This window comes from Sodiomyces alkalinus (genome assembly GCF_003711515.1).
Source record: "Sodiomyces alkalinus F11 unplaced genomic scaffold SODALscaffold_4, whole genome shotgun sequence".
NCBI classification, from domain to species: domain Eukaryota; kingdom Fungi; phylum Ascomycota; class Sordariomycetes; order Glomerellales; family Plectosphaerellaceae; genus Sodiomyces; species Sodiomyces alkalinus.
The window spans coordinates 372,330-388,608 of NW_021167082.1; the positions used below are offsets into that span (position 1 = coordinate 372,330).

At 54.6% G+C, this 16,279-nt stretch overlaps 4 protein-coding genes across 4 annotated transcripts; 3 read left to right on the forward strand and 1 right to left on the reverse strand.

The window, feature by feature from the left end:
• Positions 1 to 1,117: 1,117 nt before the first annotated feature.
• On the forward strand, positions 1,118 to 6,456 carry SODALDRAFT_276255 (ATP-dependent bile acid permease; the record flags this gene model as incomplete). The annotated part of the gene is made up of 2 exons (XM_028608009.1): positions 1,118 to 1,185; positions 1,326 to 6,456. 2 exons carry the CDS (start codon positions 1,118 to 1,120, stop codon positions 6,454 to 6,456), a joined length of 5,199 nt encoding a protein of 1,732 aa, XP_028466785.1.
• Positions 6,457 to 8,969: 2,513 nt separating this feature from the next.
• Positions 8,970 to 9,718, reverse strand: SODALDRAFT_378107 (hypothetical protein; the record flags this gene model as incomplete). Its single annotated transcript, XM_028614954.1, has 2 exons — positions 9,468 to 9,718; positions 8,970 to 9,391 (listed from the first exon to the last, which is right to left on the reverse strand). A coding segment is annotated over exon 2 (279 nt), but the record flags the coding sequence as incomplete, so codon positions are not given.
• Positions 9,719 to 12,538: 2,820 nt separating this feature from the next.
• Positions 12,539 to 14,579, forward strand: SODALDRAFT_275648 (homeo protein; the record flags this gene model as incomplete). The annotated part of the gene is made up of 3 exons (XM_028607989.1): positions 12,539 to 12,900; positions 12,998 to 13,206; positions 13,279 to 14,579. 3 exons carry the CDS (start codon positions 12,539 to 12,541, stop codon positions 14,577 to 14,579), a joined length of 1,872 nt encoding a protein of 623 aa, XP_028466787.1.
• Positions 14,580 to 15,209: 630 nt separating this feature from the next.
• On the forward strand, positions 15,210 to 15,921 carry SODALDRAFT_149888 (hypothetical protein). Its single transcript, XM_028606847.1, has one exon. It carries the CDS (start codon positions 15,398 to 15,400, stop codon positions 15,815 to 15,817), a length of 420 nt encoding a protein of 139 aa, XP_028466788.1. The 5' UTR covers positions 15,210 to 15,397; the 3' UTR covers positions 15,818 to 15,921.
• Positions 15,922 to 16,279: the final 358 nt, after the last annotated feature.

A 16,279-nucleotide genomic window follows, 5' to 3' on the forward strand; every position in this document is an offset into this window, starting at 1 on the left:
ACCCTTTAAGGCTATTTTGAGGTTGAAAATACGGCTAGGTTAAGGTTAGGCTAAGTAATCGTTCCGCTAATCACAGCGTAATAATTAGGGGGTATATTATATTCTATCACGTGAGCCACGGTATAGTGCTCTCCTATTAGTTAGAGGTGCCCTACTATCCTCGCTTAGAAGGTGGCAGATATATTTAGGACACGTACACCCGCCCCCTTTTTCTTTCTCTTTTATATACAATATAATCATACATTTCCTGAATCAACGCTCCCTGCAAGCACGCTCCCGTCAATTCAACACTTAAGGAGTGGGGCGGGGGAGATGGCAATTGTCAATTGAGCAACTGTAGTGGCGGGGCAAAAGCCCTTCGACGCATCCGCACTGTGTTTCTACTGGGCAAACCGAGCGGAATGGTGTGTGTGTGTCCTGCGAACACCGGTGATGACTCGGATTCTGCAGCGGGACAAACTCACCGCTGTACGTTGTACCTTACCAAGACCAAGACATAAGACGGAGTGGGTATTTCCATGTACTCCATACCAAGCCACCTATCTGGCATCTCAATCCACTCAGTGCCAACATGCTGGGCTACAAAGTGGGGTGCGTGGGGACTTAAAAGTACTCCGTATCGTAGAGTAAAGGTATTTTCATTTTCACTTTCCGACGGCAACCTCGAGTCCTGGGAAGTTCCTGCCTCTTTTTTTACCCATCCTCTCTACCCGTTCATCTCCCTTCCTCGAATCCTTACTCTCTTCTTCCCCTCTATCCCTCGCTCCTCTGTTAAGTTTCTCTTTGTCCTTATATTATTTTATCGTTCGATCCATTCAATCCATGTTGAAGACGGTAATTCTCCATGGGTTCTAGAGCTATCCCGCTCCTGACCGGCCATTCTATCCGTCTCTCCCTCGCCTCCAACGTGGTTTAACAGCATCGCGAATACGCGACGACCGCGACTACGACCCATACCTCAACTTGTCACCATTTTCTCGTCACGCGCAGTTGGCTGGCCTTTGTTCTACTGTGTTTCTCTTCTGCTTGGATCGTACGGCGGCCGCAAGGCGACCCTCGCTTGTGTGACGAGTCTACTTCGGATTTGGAGTCCGGAAAGTTACATTCTCACTTCAACATGGGCTTCGCCCGTTGTGAGGGGCCAATATGGCAGGTCGATGACTTCTCTCGTTGCTTCCAGCAAGAGTACGTGCCACCCCACCCCCACCCCTTCGCTGGTCCTTGCCACTACCGGCATATGATCCTTTCCTTGGTCTCATCTTGCGCTGGTTACCTTAATCAAACACCGTGCGCTGCTGACGTGGGAATCCTCCTCCTCTCCTTAGCTACCTCAAGGTCCTATTTCCCCTCATCACCATCGCCATCTCGCTCCTCGTCCTCTTCCTTCAGAACGCACCCCGCGCCGCCAAACGCCTCCGCCAAAAGGCTGGCTACCAATCATTACCCACGGACCCCGATCATGAACATGCGCAGGAGAACACCGCTGCCGCACATACCGACATCCCTCCCGAGGAGCAGGAGGAAGCAGTAGACGACGATGACGACGACGAACCCCTGACACTGAATCGCAATGGTGGCGGCCGTCTGTCCCTCGTCAAGACCACCACTCGTGGCTCCGTCGTCTCCGTCGTCCAGGCCGACAGCCCCCAAGCCCAGAGCTTGTCTATGTACGTCGAGGAACTCGCCGTCGCCGGTCTGGTCGCCATCCACATCATTGCTCTGCTTACCGGCGGATATGGCGAACGCGGCCATCTTGCCGCCATTGCCGGCCTGGTCGTCTGGCTCTACGTCGCTGCCCTCGCCACCCTTCGTCTCGTCCTGGGAAACACAAGGTGGCGCCTCCCCCGTCTTTGGTTTCATACCGCCACCATCTACGGCTGCGAATGGCTCTACACCGTTGCCATCTTCCGCTCGGCCATCATTCACCCGAGTTCCCGCACCGTCCAGATCCTGGTCATCGTCGAGTTTGCCCTGACCTCCTTGCTTTTCGGCATGGCCATTACCACCCGCAAGGGTAACAAGACCGTCCTGCTTGAGTGGGAGGATGGCGTCGAGCCCTCTCGCGAGCCCCTCGCCTCGCTGCTCTCACTGGCTACCTTCTCGTGGGTTGACCCGATTGTCTGGCGAGGATACAAGGAGACCTTCGAAATGAAGGCCGTTTGGAACCTCCTCCCCAAGGACAAGGCCGCCGCCGTACTCGCCGACTACCGGACCTTCAAGCGCACGACGTCCCTCGCCATACATCTGCTCAAGTACTTCAGGAAGGACCTCATTATCCAGTGCTCTTTGGCTGTCATTGGTGCCGTCTTTGCTTTCGCCCCGACATTGTTGCTCAAGGCCATTCTTGAGTACGTCGAGCAGCCCGACAATGCGCCCATCAACGTCATCTGGCTCTACGTCATCTTGCTTCCCGTCCTCGACCTCGTCCGCTCCTTTGGCGACGGCATGGCCCTCTGGATTGGCCGCAAGATTTGCATCCGCATCCGCGCTATTGTTGTCGGCGAAATCTACGCCAAGGCGCTTCGCCGAAAGGCTTCCGCCGGCAAGGACACCGTGCTCGGCAGTTCCGGAAAGAAAAAGAAGAATGATGGGAAGGGAGGCATTTTTGACTCTATCAAGCAGAAGCTGGGTCTGGCAGAAGACGATGATGACCAATCCACTGGCGCCGCCGCCGCCGCCGCCGAGCCCTCCGCCGACCCCTCCGCCGACCCCTCCGCCGACCCCTCCGCCGACGTCGTTCCCAAGGCCAACGACGAGCAGGTCAACCTCGGTACCATCATCAACCTCATGTCCGTCGACAGCTTCAAGATCGCCGAAAGCACCGCCTACCTCCACTTCCTGTGCGCCTGTGCACCCACCCAGCTGATCATCTGCGTCGTTCTGCTCTGGCGCGTCATGGGTCTCAGCGCCATTCCCGGCCTCATCGTCATGGCCTTCCTCCTTCCCATCAACTACGCTTTCGCGCGCGGCTTCTCCATCACCTCCAAGAAGATCCTGGCTGCCACCGACAAGCGCATCAACGTGACCAACGAGATCCTCAACAACATCCGCATCATCAAGTATTTCGCCTGGGAGGAGAGGTTCGGCCGTATCGTGGACGAGAAGCGCCTTGTCGAGCTCCGCGCTCTGCGCTCCCGTTTCCTGGTTTGGTCCTGCGCCGTGGCCGTCTGGAATTCCGTGCCCGTCATCATCACTTTCTTCTCCTTCTTCGTTTACACCGTCATCCAGAAACAGCCGCTCTATCCCTCCGTCGCTTTTACCGCCATTTCGCTCTTCATGCTTCTTCGCATCCCGCTCGATCAGTTTGGCGACATGTTCGCCCACGTGCAAGAGACCAAGGTATCCCTCGACCGCGTCGAAGAATTCCTCATGGAAGAAGAGACGGAGAAGTACGAGCAGCTGGGTCTCGAGAACATTGACGAGAACGGGAACCGCGTCATCGGCTTCCGGGATGCCACTTTCATCTGGGGCGGCAAGGACACCGTCGCCGAGGACGGCTCACTGGCTTTCCGACTGCTTGACATCAATGTCGACTTCGAGATCGGCCACCTCAACGTGATCGCCGGCCCGACCGGATCTGGCAAGACATCTATGCTCATGGCTCTCCTCGGCGAAATGACCCAGCTGGAAGGCAAGGTCTACTGCCCCGGCGGCCGCAGCCGCGAAGACGTGCGGCCGGATCCCGAGACCGAGCTAGCCAACACCATAGCCTACGTTGCCCAATCCGCCTGGCTGGTGAATGCCACCATCAAAGAAAACATCCTCTTTTCGGCCGAGATGGACGAGAACAGGTACAAAAACGTCATCGTGGCATGCGCGTTGGAGCGCGACTTCGAGATCCTAGACCACGGTGATGAGACACTCGTCGGTGAGAAGGGAATCACCCTCTCGGGAGGTCAAAAGCAGCGCATCTCCCTGGCCCGTGCCCTCTACTCCAACTCGCAGCATCTTTTGCTCGACGACTGCTTGAGCGCTGTCGATTCGCACACCGCTCACTGGATCTTCAACAACGCCATCCGGGGCCCCCTCATGGCCGGCCGGACCTGCATCCTGGTGACGCACAACATTCAGCTGGCCGTACCCTCGTCCCACTACGTCGTCATGATGGACAACGGCAGGATTTCTGTTCAGGGTCCCACGGACGAGCTCATCGCGTCGGGTAAGCTCGGGGAGGACCTGCAGCGGTCTCGTCCCGCTACTGCGGTTGGCTCGCGCATTCCGTCCCGTGTCCCCTCTAGCGTTGGAGACGAGAGTTCCGAGACGGTTGTGAACCAGGCCGACGAAAACGGACACCACGGCAACGGCACTGCTGCCAAGACTGCGGCTCAGGACGCGAAGAAGAAGAAGAAGCAACCGAAGGATGCTATGGAGGAACACAAGGCTGAGGGGGCGGTAAAGTGGCCCATCATGAAGCTGTACATCAGCGCCATGGGCCCGTGGTGGTTCTGGATCGTCGCCGGCCTCGTGTTCACCTTGCAGCAGCTCTCCGGCGTGGCGACCAACGTCTGGGTCCGGCAGTGGGCGAACGAATACGTCACCGAGGAAGTCGACCGGATCGATTTCTCGTCGTCGTCCCACAGCTACAGCGCTCAGTCCGTCACCCCCACCTACCTCGCCCACATCGCGCACTACGGATTCCTGGGGAACGCGGCCGGCTTTGGCATTCAAGCTGTCCAAGACGTCAACGTCGCGTATTACCTCACCGGTCTCGCGATCATCGGCCTGGCGGGGGCGCTCGCTGCTTTCATTCGGGATCTCTGGATTTTCTTCGGCTCTCTGACTGCGTCCAAGAGGATCCACTCTCGCCTTATGGAGGCCGTCTGCCGTGCTAGATTCAAGTTCTTCGACGTCACGCCGCTGGGTCAGATCATGAACCGATTTAGCAAGGATCTAGAGGCCGTCGATCAGGAGGTGGCACCCATCGCCATCGGAGTCATCGGTTGCACCCTGGGCATCGTCATTACCGTCATACTGATCGCCATTATCACGCCAGGATTCCTCATCGCGGGCGTCTTCATCACGGTGGCCTACTGGGTAGTCGGCAGCTTCTATATCCGGGCCTCGCGCGACCTGAAGCGCCTCGAGTCGGTCCAACGCAGCCCCTTGTTCCAGCAGTTTGGCGAGACCCTGTCGGGCATGACGACTATCCGGGCCTACGGCGCCGAGCGCCGCTTCATCCGCGAGAACCTGACCAAGATCAACACGCAGGCCCGGCCCTTCATCTATCTGTGGGCCTGCAACAGATGGCTTTCGTTCCGCACCGATCTGCTGGGCGACCTGGTCTCGTTCTTCGCCGGTGTTTTCATCATCCTGGGCTTGGGCAAGATCGACGCAGGTGCCGCTGGCATCTCGCTGAGCTACGCCATTGGATTCACCGACAACGTGCTCTGGCTGGTGCGTCTGTACGCATTGAACGAACAGAACATGAACTCTGTCGAGCGCATCAAGGAGTACCTGGACGTGGAGCAAGAGGCCGAACCGGTTGTCGAGAAGAACCGCCCGCCGGCGAACTGGCCGAGCCAGGGTTCGATCGAGTTTATCAACTACTCGACGTCGTACCGCAAGGAGCTGGAGCCCGTCCTCCGCAACCTGAGCTTCAAGATCCACCCCAGGGAGAAGGTGGGCATCGTGGGAAGGACGGGCGCGGGCAAGAGCTCTCTTACGCTGGCCATTTTCCGCGCGCTCGAGGCGGACGAAGGCAAGATCCTGATCGACGACGTGGACATTGGCCTGATCGGTCTCCGGGACCTCCGCGATGCCATCACCATCGTGCCGCAGGACCCCACGCTGTTCATGGGCACGATCCGGAGCAACCTCGATCCTTTCCACGTGTACACGGACGAGCAGATCTTCGAAGCCCTACGCAAGGTCCAGCTGATCGGGCCCAACGAGCCAACCACGCGGCCACAGACACCCACGTCGTCGTCGATGCTGCCGGCCCCGGCCGCCATCAGCGGCACAACAGCAGCGGAAGGCGGAGGAGCGGCGGACCGGCCTCCCAGCCCGACCGGGTCCGGGGCGGCCACGAACAAGAACGTCTTCCTCGACCTCTCGGCGCCGGTGAGCGAGTCCGGGTCGAACCTCTCGCAGGGCCAGCGGCAGCTCATGTGCCTGGCCCGCGCGATCCTCAAGAACCCGTCGGTCCTGGTGATGGACGAGGCGACGGCGTCGATCGACTACGCCACGGACGCGAAGATCCAGGAGACGATCCGGGAGCAGACGAGCACCATCATCACGATTGCGCACCGGCTGCAGACCATTGTTGACTATGACAAGGTGCTGGTGCTGGACAAGGGGGTGGTGGTGGAGTACGCGCACCCGTACGAGCTGATCCGGAAGGAGAGCGGCCATTTCAGGGGCATGTGCGAGTCGAGTGGCGATTATGATGTGCTGCTCAAGGCGGCGAAGCAGAAGTGGGATGCGGGTCGGTTGGTGGATGTGGATGATGATAAGTAGAGAAGACGTAAAACGTCGGCATGGAACGATAAGTCGAATAAGCCGCTAGGGAAAATCGGCTTTTTGTAGAAGTAGTAGGGAAGCCGGAGTCTGTGCCCGTCGGCGGGTTTTCTCTTTCTTGTTTTGTTTGTACCAGACACTTTTGGGGGTTTCATTCTTGTCTATACCATGTCGTTTCTCGGAGCTGCCTTGGGATTAGGTAGGGTAGACGGTGAGTAAGTGAGAATGCCATCGCCAAGAAGGAAGGTTGGCGAAAGGCTCGAAAGCTGAGTAGATAGGTCAGGTGGAAGTGCAACACGGACAGATCACGGAGACTTGTGTTTGTTTTGGTGTGATTCTCGTCGTGCTGAGTCCTTCGAAACTGCTTTCAGTTGCGGATATCGCATGTCTGGATGTCATAAATCAGAGGCAGATATTCAAGGGTTCGTCGTGAACAAGGAGTGGTCGATCGTAAGAGGCTGAGAAGATTCTTCTGGGCTTGGTAGTGTAGTGGGAGGTTAGTAGTCAAGGCTCTCTGGATGTGAAATTGGCCCTTTCAAACCCGATTGCGGATATACAGGGAGTAGTGGTTCAAGACATATACTATTACCTTTTTGTCGTGTTTCGAACTGGTCGGCCCAACGGGGGTTGGCGAGCAGATGAGGGCTGAGTCTATGTCCACTCTCAGGTATAAGTCATCTGAGAGAATGACGGGGAGGCGGTGGCGTTAGCTTAGTCGCATACGCTGCAATCCTGGGTATCGAGTAACTAACTGGTTTGGCATAAACTTTGTTATTTCTTGATGAGTACAGGATTTCTAAGCCGTCCAGAAGGGTTATGGATTTACTTGCTGCCTCCGTTCTCGTCACTCAGTCTTGCCTGTGCGGAATGAACTACAGTTGTTAGACCTCCCTCGCGGTGTTATGCGCTGCGTAGTCACGATGTCACAGAACTATCTGTCCTCGTAGTTTATGATCGTAATGTATATACAATATGTTTGGCTTGGGGGCAATGAGTAGACCAGGAATGTTGAGATCTAACTGATAGTTCGGTAGTTAGTGCTTCTGTCCTTTCCCAGTCCCATTGCATATCCTTGGTATTGTTGCCCATAGATCTATAAAAGACTGCTGTCAGATTTCCAGGTGCTCAAGTCGTTAAGCCGACTACTCGCTGGTAAGAAGTAGTCACAGGCAGCTAAAGCCTAGGGATATCCCAAGTTCGATTCTCCAGCTGGGAAGCCTTTAAGAGGCTGACAATATATACAGCTGGAGAACCAAGCAAGAAACGCGAAACCCTTAGCTCTGGATTCGATACGATCTATCACCTTTCTTCGGCAATGGTTATTCTGCAGCCTTTACAGCGTCCTACCACGCAGGCGGTTAACCGAATATATCAAGCAGTCCGAACCTAGTTACGAGTCTGTCTCAAGCCGGACACAGGAAGCGTTTCGGCGGGGTTGTGGTTAGTTATGCGACTTGTTGGTTTGTATGATTTTACACGGGATACCTGGGCTTTAATTATGGAACCGGACAAAAGTGATCTTATGCTAATCACGCTAAGCCGCTAGAAGTCTTTAGAATCCAACTTCTAGAAGGTATAGAGACTGAAGCGATAAAGGTACCTCGGAGACTCGGATCCGTGATGCTCTCCGTACACCGGAACAGGTAGCGCAGTGGGCTTGCCTTGGGATCGTGGGGTGAAGAAGTACTTTGTACAAAAGCAACCACGCTAACCTGGATAAGCTTAACGTCATTCGCCGTAGCCAGGACGGGTTCAGGGGTAAAGTGGAGATTCTTCGTTTAGGGGCGAAAGGTGACCAGAAGGGGACTGACTGACATCTGACTTATAAGTCTGGCTGTTTGTCTTTTGCCTGCGTCTGATTTCTTGCATCGCGAGGTGTTTCTTTCTTGCTTCCAATTTTTTTTGCGGCCACTCTTTCAGATGGGAAAGTTGCGCGACTTCGGCAACGGTGTTCAGATGCGACCGTGGCGCATCACTATCACAAGGTGCCACGCAGCTTGCAGTATCTTGAGACTGCGCGGCACGACAAACTCAGCGAGACACCCGATTCGGATCACTCGACGGAGCTCCTAAACACTCAGAAACCATGTCTCTTCGCTGTAGGAGCTAGCGCTGACTTGCACACCGTTCTTCTCGTGATTGGAACGCCTCCTCGTCTAGCTGCATGCGCTTCTGCAGGTACAGGGCTTGAAGAAAAGCCTTGGAAGTGTAGCGGCGAAGAAAACAGACCGCAAATCAGTATACGTAGTACGCTGCCTCGTGCTGTCTTCTAAGCTTGCTGTGGAAGAGAAACAAAAATGAATTGGACGTACTAATGTTAAGACGCCTGCCTTGGCAGGATCATTCTGCATCATCGTTCTACACAATTTCCTCTCTTTTCTTTTTTTCGATTCCATTCCCGTCTGGTGTGGTGGACCACATTTTGAATAGGTAGTATCATAGAAGCGGTATCCGTACGTAGTAGGGAAGGCCAAAGAGACGTCCAAGCAACACGACGAATACCTAGTGGTTAGGTGGTTTTCGTCCATCGGGCCGTGAAGCGTCGTCGAACACTGAACCCGTGTAAGAGTGATGCGACACACAGCACCATATCCATCCATGATTTCGACTCACGGATTGATCTGAGGGAGAGCATGGTGCTTGCTTGGCTCATGATCATCCTGACCCATGGGACTAAGGCAGGCCAGGGAGGGCTGAAACGCCCTACGAGGACGTATGGGCAGCCTGTTGGCCAATTGGGAAGACTGGTAAGCAAAAGGCCCTGTCGGATGAAGGTGGGCAGAAGCGGGCGCATGATAATGCCCCCCCTGCAACTGCATGGTCGAATGCGCAGTGTCACCGCCAGACCAGCGGATGTGTCCGACGTGATCCGTTTTTAGACACCCACTCGCCGAGGAAGACTTCTAAAGCCATTACCCCTCACTCTTCTCCTTTTCTTCAGAATACATATGTCAGTGAAGGGGAATTGAGAGTAAAAAACAGGCATCGTACTTCCAAGAGGAGATGCATACAACGTAGATGTGTGCTTAATAAGTCGGCGGCCGGATCGGTTCGGTGCGCCGGTCAAGAAGAGGGGTTAAGGTACAAAGTGCTCCGTGCCTTCCTTAGACGCGTCGTCCTCGTGGCATGTCCAAAAAAAGACAAATCGACGGAGGCAAGGGAGTTAGTCCATGGGATCGCCATTGGTCCAGGGGCCCCCTGCCCTGGGGACAGGCCCTGGGCAGACCCATCCCACAAACGGGCAACAAGGAGGGACGCAATGATCAAAGGGCAGTGGAAAACGTCGAAGAAAAGGGGAAAAGCGGACTCGAGGGGAAAAAAAAAGGATTCTGAACAGGGGCTGGGATGGCATCTTGGCTCGACTAATGTATATCCCCCCGATACATACATAATATTGCGGACGGGTGCTGAACTCAGGAATATGTGACGCCTCTTGACACCAACGAATTCCTGATGCGTACGGGTATTATGTTACTCCGTAGTGTGAATAGCGTCATCCGGAAGTACGAAGTACCTTTATGTAGGGGTTATGAGCCCGTTAGTTGTACGGATAAAGATACGGAGGACGGTACAATCTTATCCTGTCGCCGTCGCGGTCTGGGGGCTGACCGTAAAATGTGACAGCCCCTGTCCCGATGTCGCACCAAAGTTCTCGAGTTGAGAATTGTGCTACACTCCACCCATCCTCGTACGCGGGACTGTACGAAGGAGGTACATACGAATACGGGTACTGCCATTCACGCATCAGGGGTGCGATAAAACGGGTCTTGGCGGAGAATACGTTACGGCTGAACACCCACTGCTACCGTTGCCGTTGCCGTTGCCGCTACGGTTCCTCGTTATCGTCGGCAGTTCGACGCTCCATTCTGCATTCTGTGGAAGAAGAACGAACATCCTTGTCCTGTCCCAGAAAATTTTGATGGGACGGGACAGGCCTTGTGGGAACGGGCGAAAAAAAAAGAGAGAGAGAGAGAGAGGAAAAAGAAACTATTCCCCCCATACAACCCGAGCCCTCACCCCCTTTTTTGTTTCCATGCTGGAGCATTGGTCCGAACGAAAAGGGGAGAAAAAGTTGATGCGTGGGCAGAGCGACGGACTTGATAGTGAATTGAGTCGTCGAGGGGTGCAGATGTCGTGGCCTTATTAGGGAAAATCCAAGCCGATCCCATCATCGGGCGATGGACGTTGGAGGGAAGAGCACCAAGAGAACCAAGACGGGACGCGGAGTCCTAAAAGGGGATCACCTCATGTACACTAAGGTACATACAAGTACGAATACCGTCGTACAAGAGGGACTCCATAAGGTACTCCCTCTCTCTACGTGTACCTTACCATGCACTTCGTCTCCATTGTTCCTGCAGCCCAAACTCAGCGGCACCAAAGTGTCAATATTTTTACCTATTTGCCCTGTTGGTATGTTGCCTCCCCTCGCCTGGCATACATATATAGGATAAGAGTTACTTCTTAATTCGAACGCTTTAAAATGGGTCGAGGATTCTTTGGTCTCAGTGAGTGACTCCTCCCGTTTCTGTCCCCACCCTGTTTCTCTGAGACCGATTCGGGAATGGCAAGCCACGCAGCATTAATGCAGTGGCACGACTCACAGGCGATGTCAGGCAGACAATAAAAAGTTGGAACATACAAACTAACATGCGCGTTCCTCGACTGTGGGCATGCAGGAATCTCTTCTCTGTTCTTTCGCCGAGTTCTCTTTCCCCTGGAACTGGTTCAGGACGGCGTGGGACGAGAGTGAGCCCGCTGTAAGGTACCCGCGATATCTGTCCAATAAGGTACGCAGCGAAAAGATGTGGGGTATTGTTCTATCAGATGCATTCCTTATTGGCTTCTCCAGCTGCAAAAGGTGGGAGTTTGTATAAGGTACACAGTCAGGTACAGTATCTACATACGTGAACACTGTACCATGCACAGCGCTGTATCCGTACTTCGTTTCTGTACCTTATTGTGCAAGTGTGCGTGAGAGTGGGTGTGGATGCGTGGGTAGCAGTCGTCGGACTGGTGGAAAGGGCGGGTGTGACCTGTCTGACCGACCACTTGATGGGTCTGTGGTCATCGGGCCCCCAAGCCAAAGAACGTCCCGGTTCGACCACCCTCCTAGTCCTGATGAGGTACCTTGCTAAGCCGCGTGAAAGTACCTTCCAGCGGTCTTAGAGCGGCATGGAGTACCTTGGCTACTACCACAATCGGTTCCCGCTAATTCCTGCCTTCCAGGTTTGTTCAGGGCTCTTCCCCCGTCAGACGGGACCGCAGGCAGTCCCAGCTGGAAGGCGTCGTCCAGTCCGTCCCTTTCCCTTTTTCCCTCCCTCGCTTCCCCCTCTTATTCTCTTCCGTTTCCCTTCCTCTTGATTTTTGAGTCCCCCCGTTCCCATTTCCCTCTTTGGGTCGTTCTTGACAATTTCCCGTCTCTCCCTCTTTTCTCTCCCAGTCACTCCTTTCTTTCGCCTTTGTGTTTTATTTTATTCCTAGTCGTTTTCTTGATTTTCTACCTCTTCGGGACCCGTCACTCCTTTCCGGGTTTCCATTCCATTCCTTTTACTAGGGACCACGACTTGTTCGCATTGACAATCACGACTGCATCGATCTCGTCCAAATCCTGGAATCAACAACCTGCTAATCCCACCCGGATTCAGGACGACGCTCCTTACCCAATACACCTCTTTTTCTTGACATTCCCTAGCGTATAGCATCTAGTATTATTTTCTTCCGACGATATATCAACATCGTCCACATCAAAACCGACTAATTCTTCGCCACCGGCCTCTTCCGAACCGAGAAAAACAAAGGTCCGAATTGCAGGCACGCAAGAGGTTCACCAGGACGACAAAGGACAACGAGGACGGAACTGAACAGCCCGTGTTGGCCCCCGGGTCGTTTGTTACTCGCTTTCCAATACGGCAACTTGCCATCGTAGGCATATTTGGGAACTCTATTTCGATTTGAGTCGAACGCTCGAGCAGGCACTCCTCAACGCCACATAGCGCGCCATCTCCCTATCAACATATTCTTATTTCTACAGTGCCACACCACTGCCATGGCGGCCACCGAAATCGATATCAGGGTTAAGATGGAGTCGACTACGGCCGAGTCGCCAGTACCCGCCGGTGCTCTCACCCCCAATTCGAAACCCGTTGACACTATTCCGACTCCGATATCATCGGCACACAAAATGAGCCAAACGCCTTCCCCTTCTTCGACCAGCAGCATGAGCTTCAACAATCCCGCCGTGCAATCGAAGCGGCTGCCCCGAAAGAGCACCCTCACGCAACAGCAGAAAAACCAGAAGAGGCAACGTGCGACCCAGGAGCAGCTCACCATCTTGGAGATGGAGTTCAACAAAAATCCTACGCCCACTGCACAGGTCCGAGAACGAATCGCCGAGGAGATCGACATGACCGAAAGGTCTGTCCAGATTTGGTTCCAGAATAGGTGCGCCTTGTTCCTTCTGATTATTGTGTGCTTGATGACCCGGTGGCTCATGCCGCTGCGCCTTGGCTAGAAGCTTATCTTGCTGACAACCCACCAGGCGCGCCAAGATCAAGCTCATGGCTAAGAAGAGTCTCGAAACAGGCGAGGACTTTGACTGCATTCCCGAATCCATGCGGCATTACCTCGCTATGCAAGCCATGGAGTCCGGCAAGGGGCTCGGCGGGCATTTTCTCGGCCGCAACGGACTTCACCCCTATGGCTCCGGCAACATGCTTCTTGGCGTTGAGCAAAATAGTGGCAAAGTTTGTGAGTTGACACTTCAAAACAGCCTCTTGTTGTCTGAACCGTGCAGACCGCGGAGTTGCTAACGCACCGCAGTGATTCATCACCTGAGCAGCAGGTCCCTGAACATCGGCAAGTGGGCGCGTGTGGCACAGAGCACCATGGATCTGATCATCTTCTACTCTCCCGACAAGTGCACCATGACCTACTACATCCACAATGAACAGGCTGGCTACAAAATTGAGTATCCGTTCGCCTACATCAGGAACATTTACCTCGAGAACCAAGAAGGCGACCCGAACAAGCCGAGCGGCATCGTCATTGAGCTGAACCGGCCGCCCCATTTCTTCATGGACTCGACCCCGACCGCCAGCGGCTTCTTTGAGGTTGAGGATTTCACCGAGGACAAGCAAGCGAGTCGATGCTTGGTTCACCACCTCGGCGGCAACCCCAAGGTTCTGAGCGGCCAGCTAGCCAAGCTCGTGTCGCTTGAGTCGTTCATGAATCGCAATAACCCGACTCCGTATTTCGAGCATCCCGCCACGCTATCGGTGTCCGCTCCCGTGTCTCCCACGGCCCGGCCGTCGTCGCAACCCAACTTCGTGCAGCCGCACGTAGGCATGTTCCAGGAGTCTTGGGGCATTGGGAACGTGCAGCCTGGAATGCGTGGCCCTGGCCATAAGAGGCAGCGCAGCCGATCCGTGCCCATGGCTGTCGATTTCTCCATGTTGCAGACCCCAATGCCGTCCTTCTACATCCAACAACCGGGCGACGTGGCACCGCAACCCCACCACCCGGACATTTACCCCAACATCCACGCGCCCATCCCGCAGCAGCCCAACAGCGGCCTAGGCCCCAACCTGAGGATAGACACGCAAGCTGGGTTTGGATTGGACATGCGGCAGTATCCCATGTCGGCTACGACCGCGTCTCCATCCGAGTTTCCGGCGAGCCCCGGCTACTACTCCCAGGGCGCCGAACAGAGCCCATTGCCAGTGACGTCCAACTACAACACGCCATATGGCGGCACCTTCCTTTCGCCCATGCCCCATACGGCCAACCTGGTTGCGCCATCGGTCTCCCCCTTTGCGAACCACGGCGAACCTTCGATTGTTGAACAGTCGCCGCCACTGGCCATGATGGGCCGCCCGGCCTCGGCCGACATGTACCGTCATCACGGTGATAACTCCTGCGCCGTGTCGGATGACGGCGGTAGCCTGAACGAGATGTACTCGAAACATAGCATCAACCTCCCCATGCACGCAGGCTCTCCTTCAAACCACGAGACCTCACAGGCCGAATTGGACATGAATCAACTCGTTCAATTCGATCAGGCCGAGGCCGCTTCGCTGTCCCCCGAGCCGATGAGCCAGATGGCGCAGCAGCCCACACAGTGAAGTGCTGCATGCTGTGGCGACGAGAGGCCGTGTTTTCCAAACGGACATGGAAATGGCGTTCCAAGGAGACCGAAGGATACTTGAGCACAGCTATCGAAGGCCCGGTCTGCGCTGTGCAGACAGCGTGTATTGTGTTTCCAAGCTCTGATATACCAGTTTATAGAATTGGGCATTGGCTACAGTTGGAAGAGTGGGCGGGTATCTTTTCCCCCCTCTACTTCCGGTCTTCTTCCTTTTTTTCCCCCCTCTTTATTTTTGTTTTGCCGTGGCCACGACGAAATCTGCATGACGATGCCCTCTTTTTCGGATTTCGATCATGCGTGTCTGGCACAAGCGATCGTATATGTTTTTCACACGATTCCCTTTTTTTTGCATACCGGCTATCCATTTTGCTCGTCATCTGCTGTTTCGAATTATCTCTTTTAACTACCGTTATATGCATCCCGCGACCTCCGGCTGGCAAGAGCGTGATCGTTCGAAGCGCATTACATCTTGTTGCTTTCTTTCCAGCACGAACATGGGTTATTCTCTACGTCGGATCTACGCCGCGCCTAATATATTTGGACCCAACTCATCTCAGCATAGGGTTTGGTTTGTTTTTCCTCGTTTCCACTCGGGGGTTCGTGGCTTGGCGTGGCGGCCCCGAGTGTGGTTTGCTTCTGTTCTGTTCTTTTTTTTTTCTTGCTTTCATTCTTGATACTTTTGTTCTTGGCTGCGCCGTTGATGAGCCATAGATGACCTTTTTTCTCTCTTTTTTTTCCATCCTGGCAGCGTTCTTGAGATAGCTTTGGGAGGCGATAGGAAAGCAAGAGTGGAGCATGTGGAGGGTTAGATGCGAAGAAGGGAAAGTCCTCGCCCGGGTGGCTTGGGCTTTCTGGATTCCCAGTTGTGAAGTTGGAGATTTTTCATGGTACCATATGGATATCTTCGTTGGCGTTTTCGTTTTGCGGTGGTTCCTTTATTGGATATACAGAGGAGCAGGAAGAGCAGTCCCGAGCGCAGAGCGGTGGAACTCCGAGGCCTTGGAAGGAAGAGGCGCGGGCGGACGGAGGAGTCGGGCAGTCATGCGAGAGAAGAGACTATTGGATCCCGGCTTCAACCTCGTGTTCTATAGTGGCGCTGGGTGCACAATCCGGAGGGATGGGCGTGGGGAGGGGACATGGGTATCACTCAAAGTTATTATATTCCCATTTGCATATATTACCGTTGTCCGCATATCTCTATTGAGCCTACAGTGAAGAGTGAATGAAGTTGCCGAATTGCTGTCATGATGGGGTTGGTTCGTTGGGGGAACTTGATGGGAACCGACCGGTGTCATGGGTGGGCACGAATGCTCATTGTGGTTTTATTAGTAAGGAATAATTATTGAGTACAGGGTCCATGATGAGTGTCCGTACATAAAAGGATCAGGGGGTTGTGGGCTCAGCACCGGGAGGGTACACGGGCTAAGCCACTTTATATTGGTGGGCGATGACGGCGTGCTTCGATGCTAGGCTAGGAGAGGTTGGTTCCTGGGGAAGAGTGGAAGGATGGTGGGTGGGCAGGAGTGTGTTAGTGGCAGAAAGTGAAGTGCGTGGCTGTGCTGCTCTGGGGGGGGGGGGGTTGGGGGAGGAGACCGAAGGGGGTGCCGAAGGGTGCGTGTTCTAATTACGTCCTCTTTTAGGGGACGGAGGGGCAGGCGTCGTCATGGATAAGGCTGG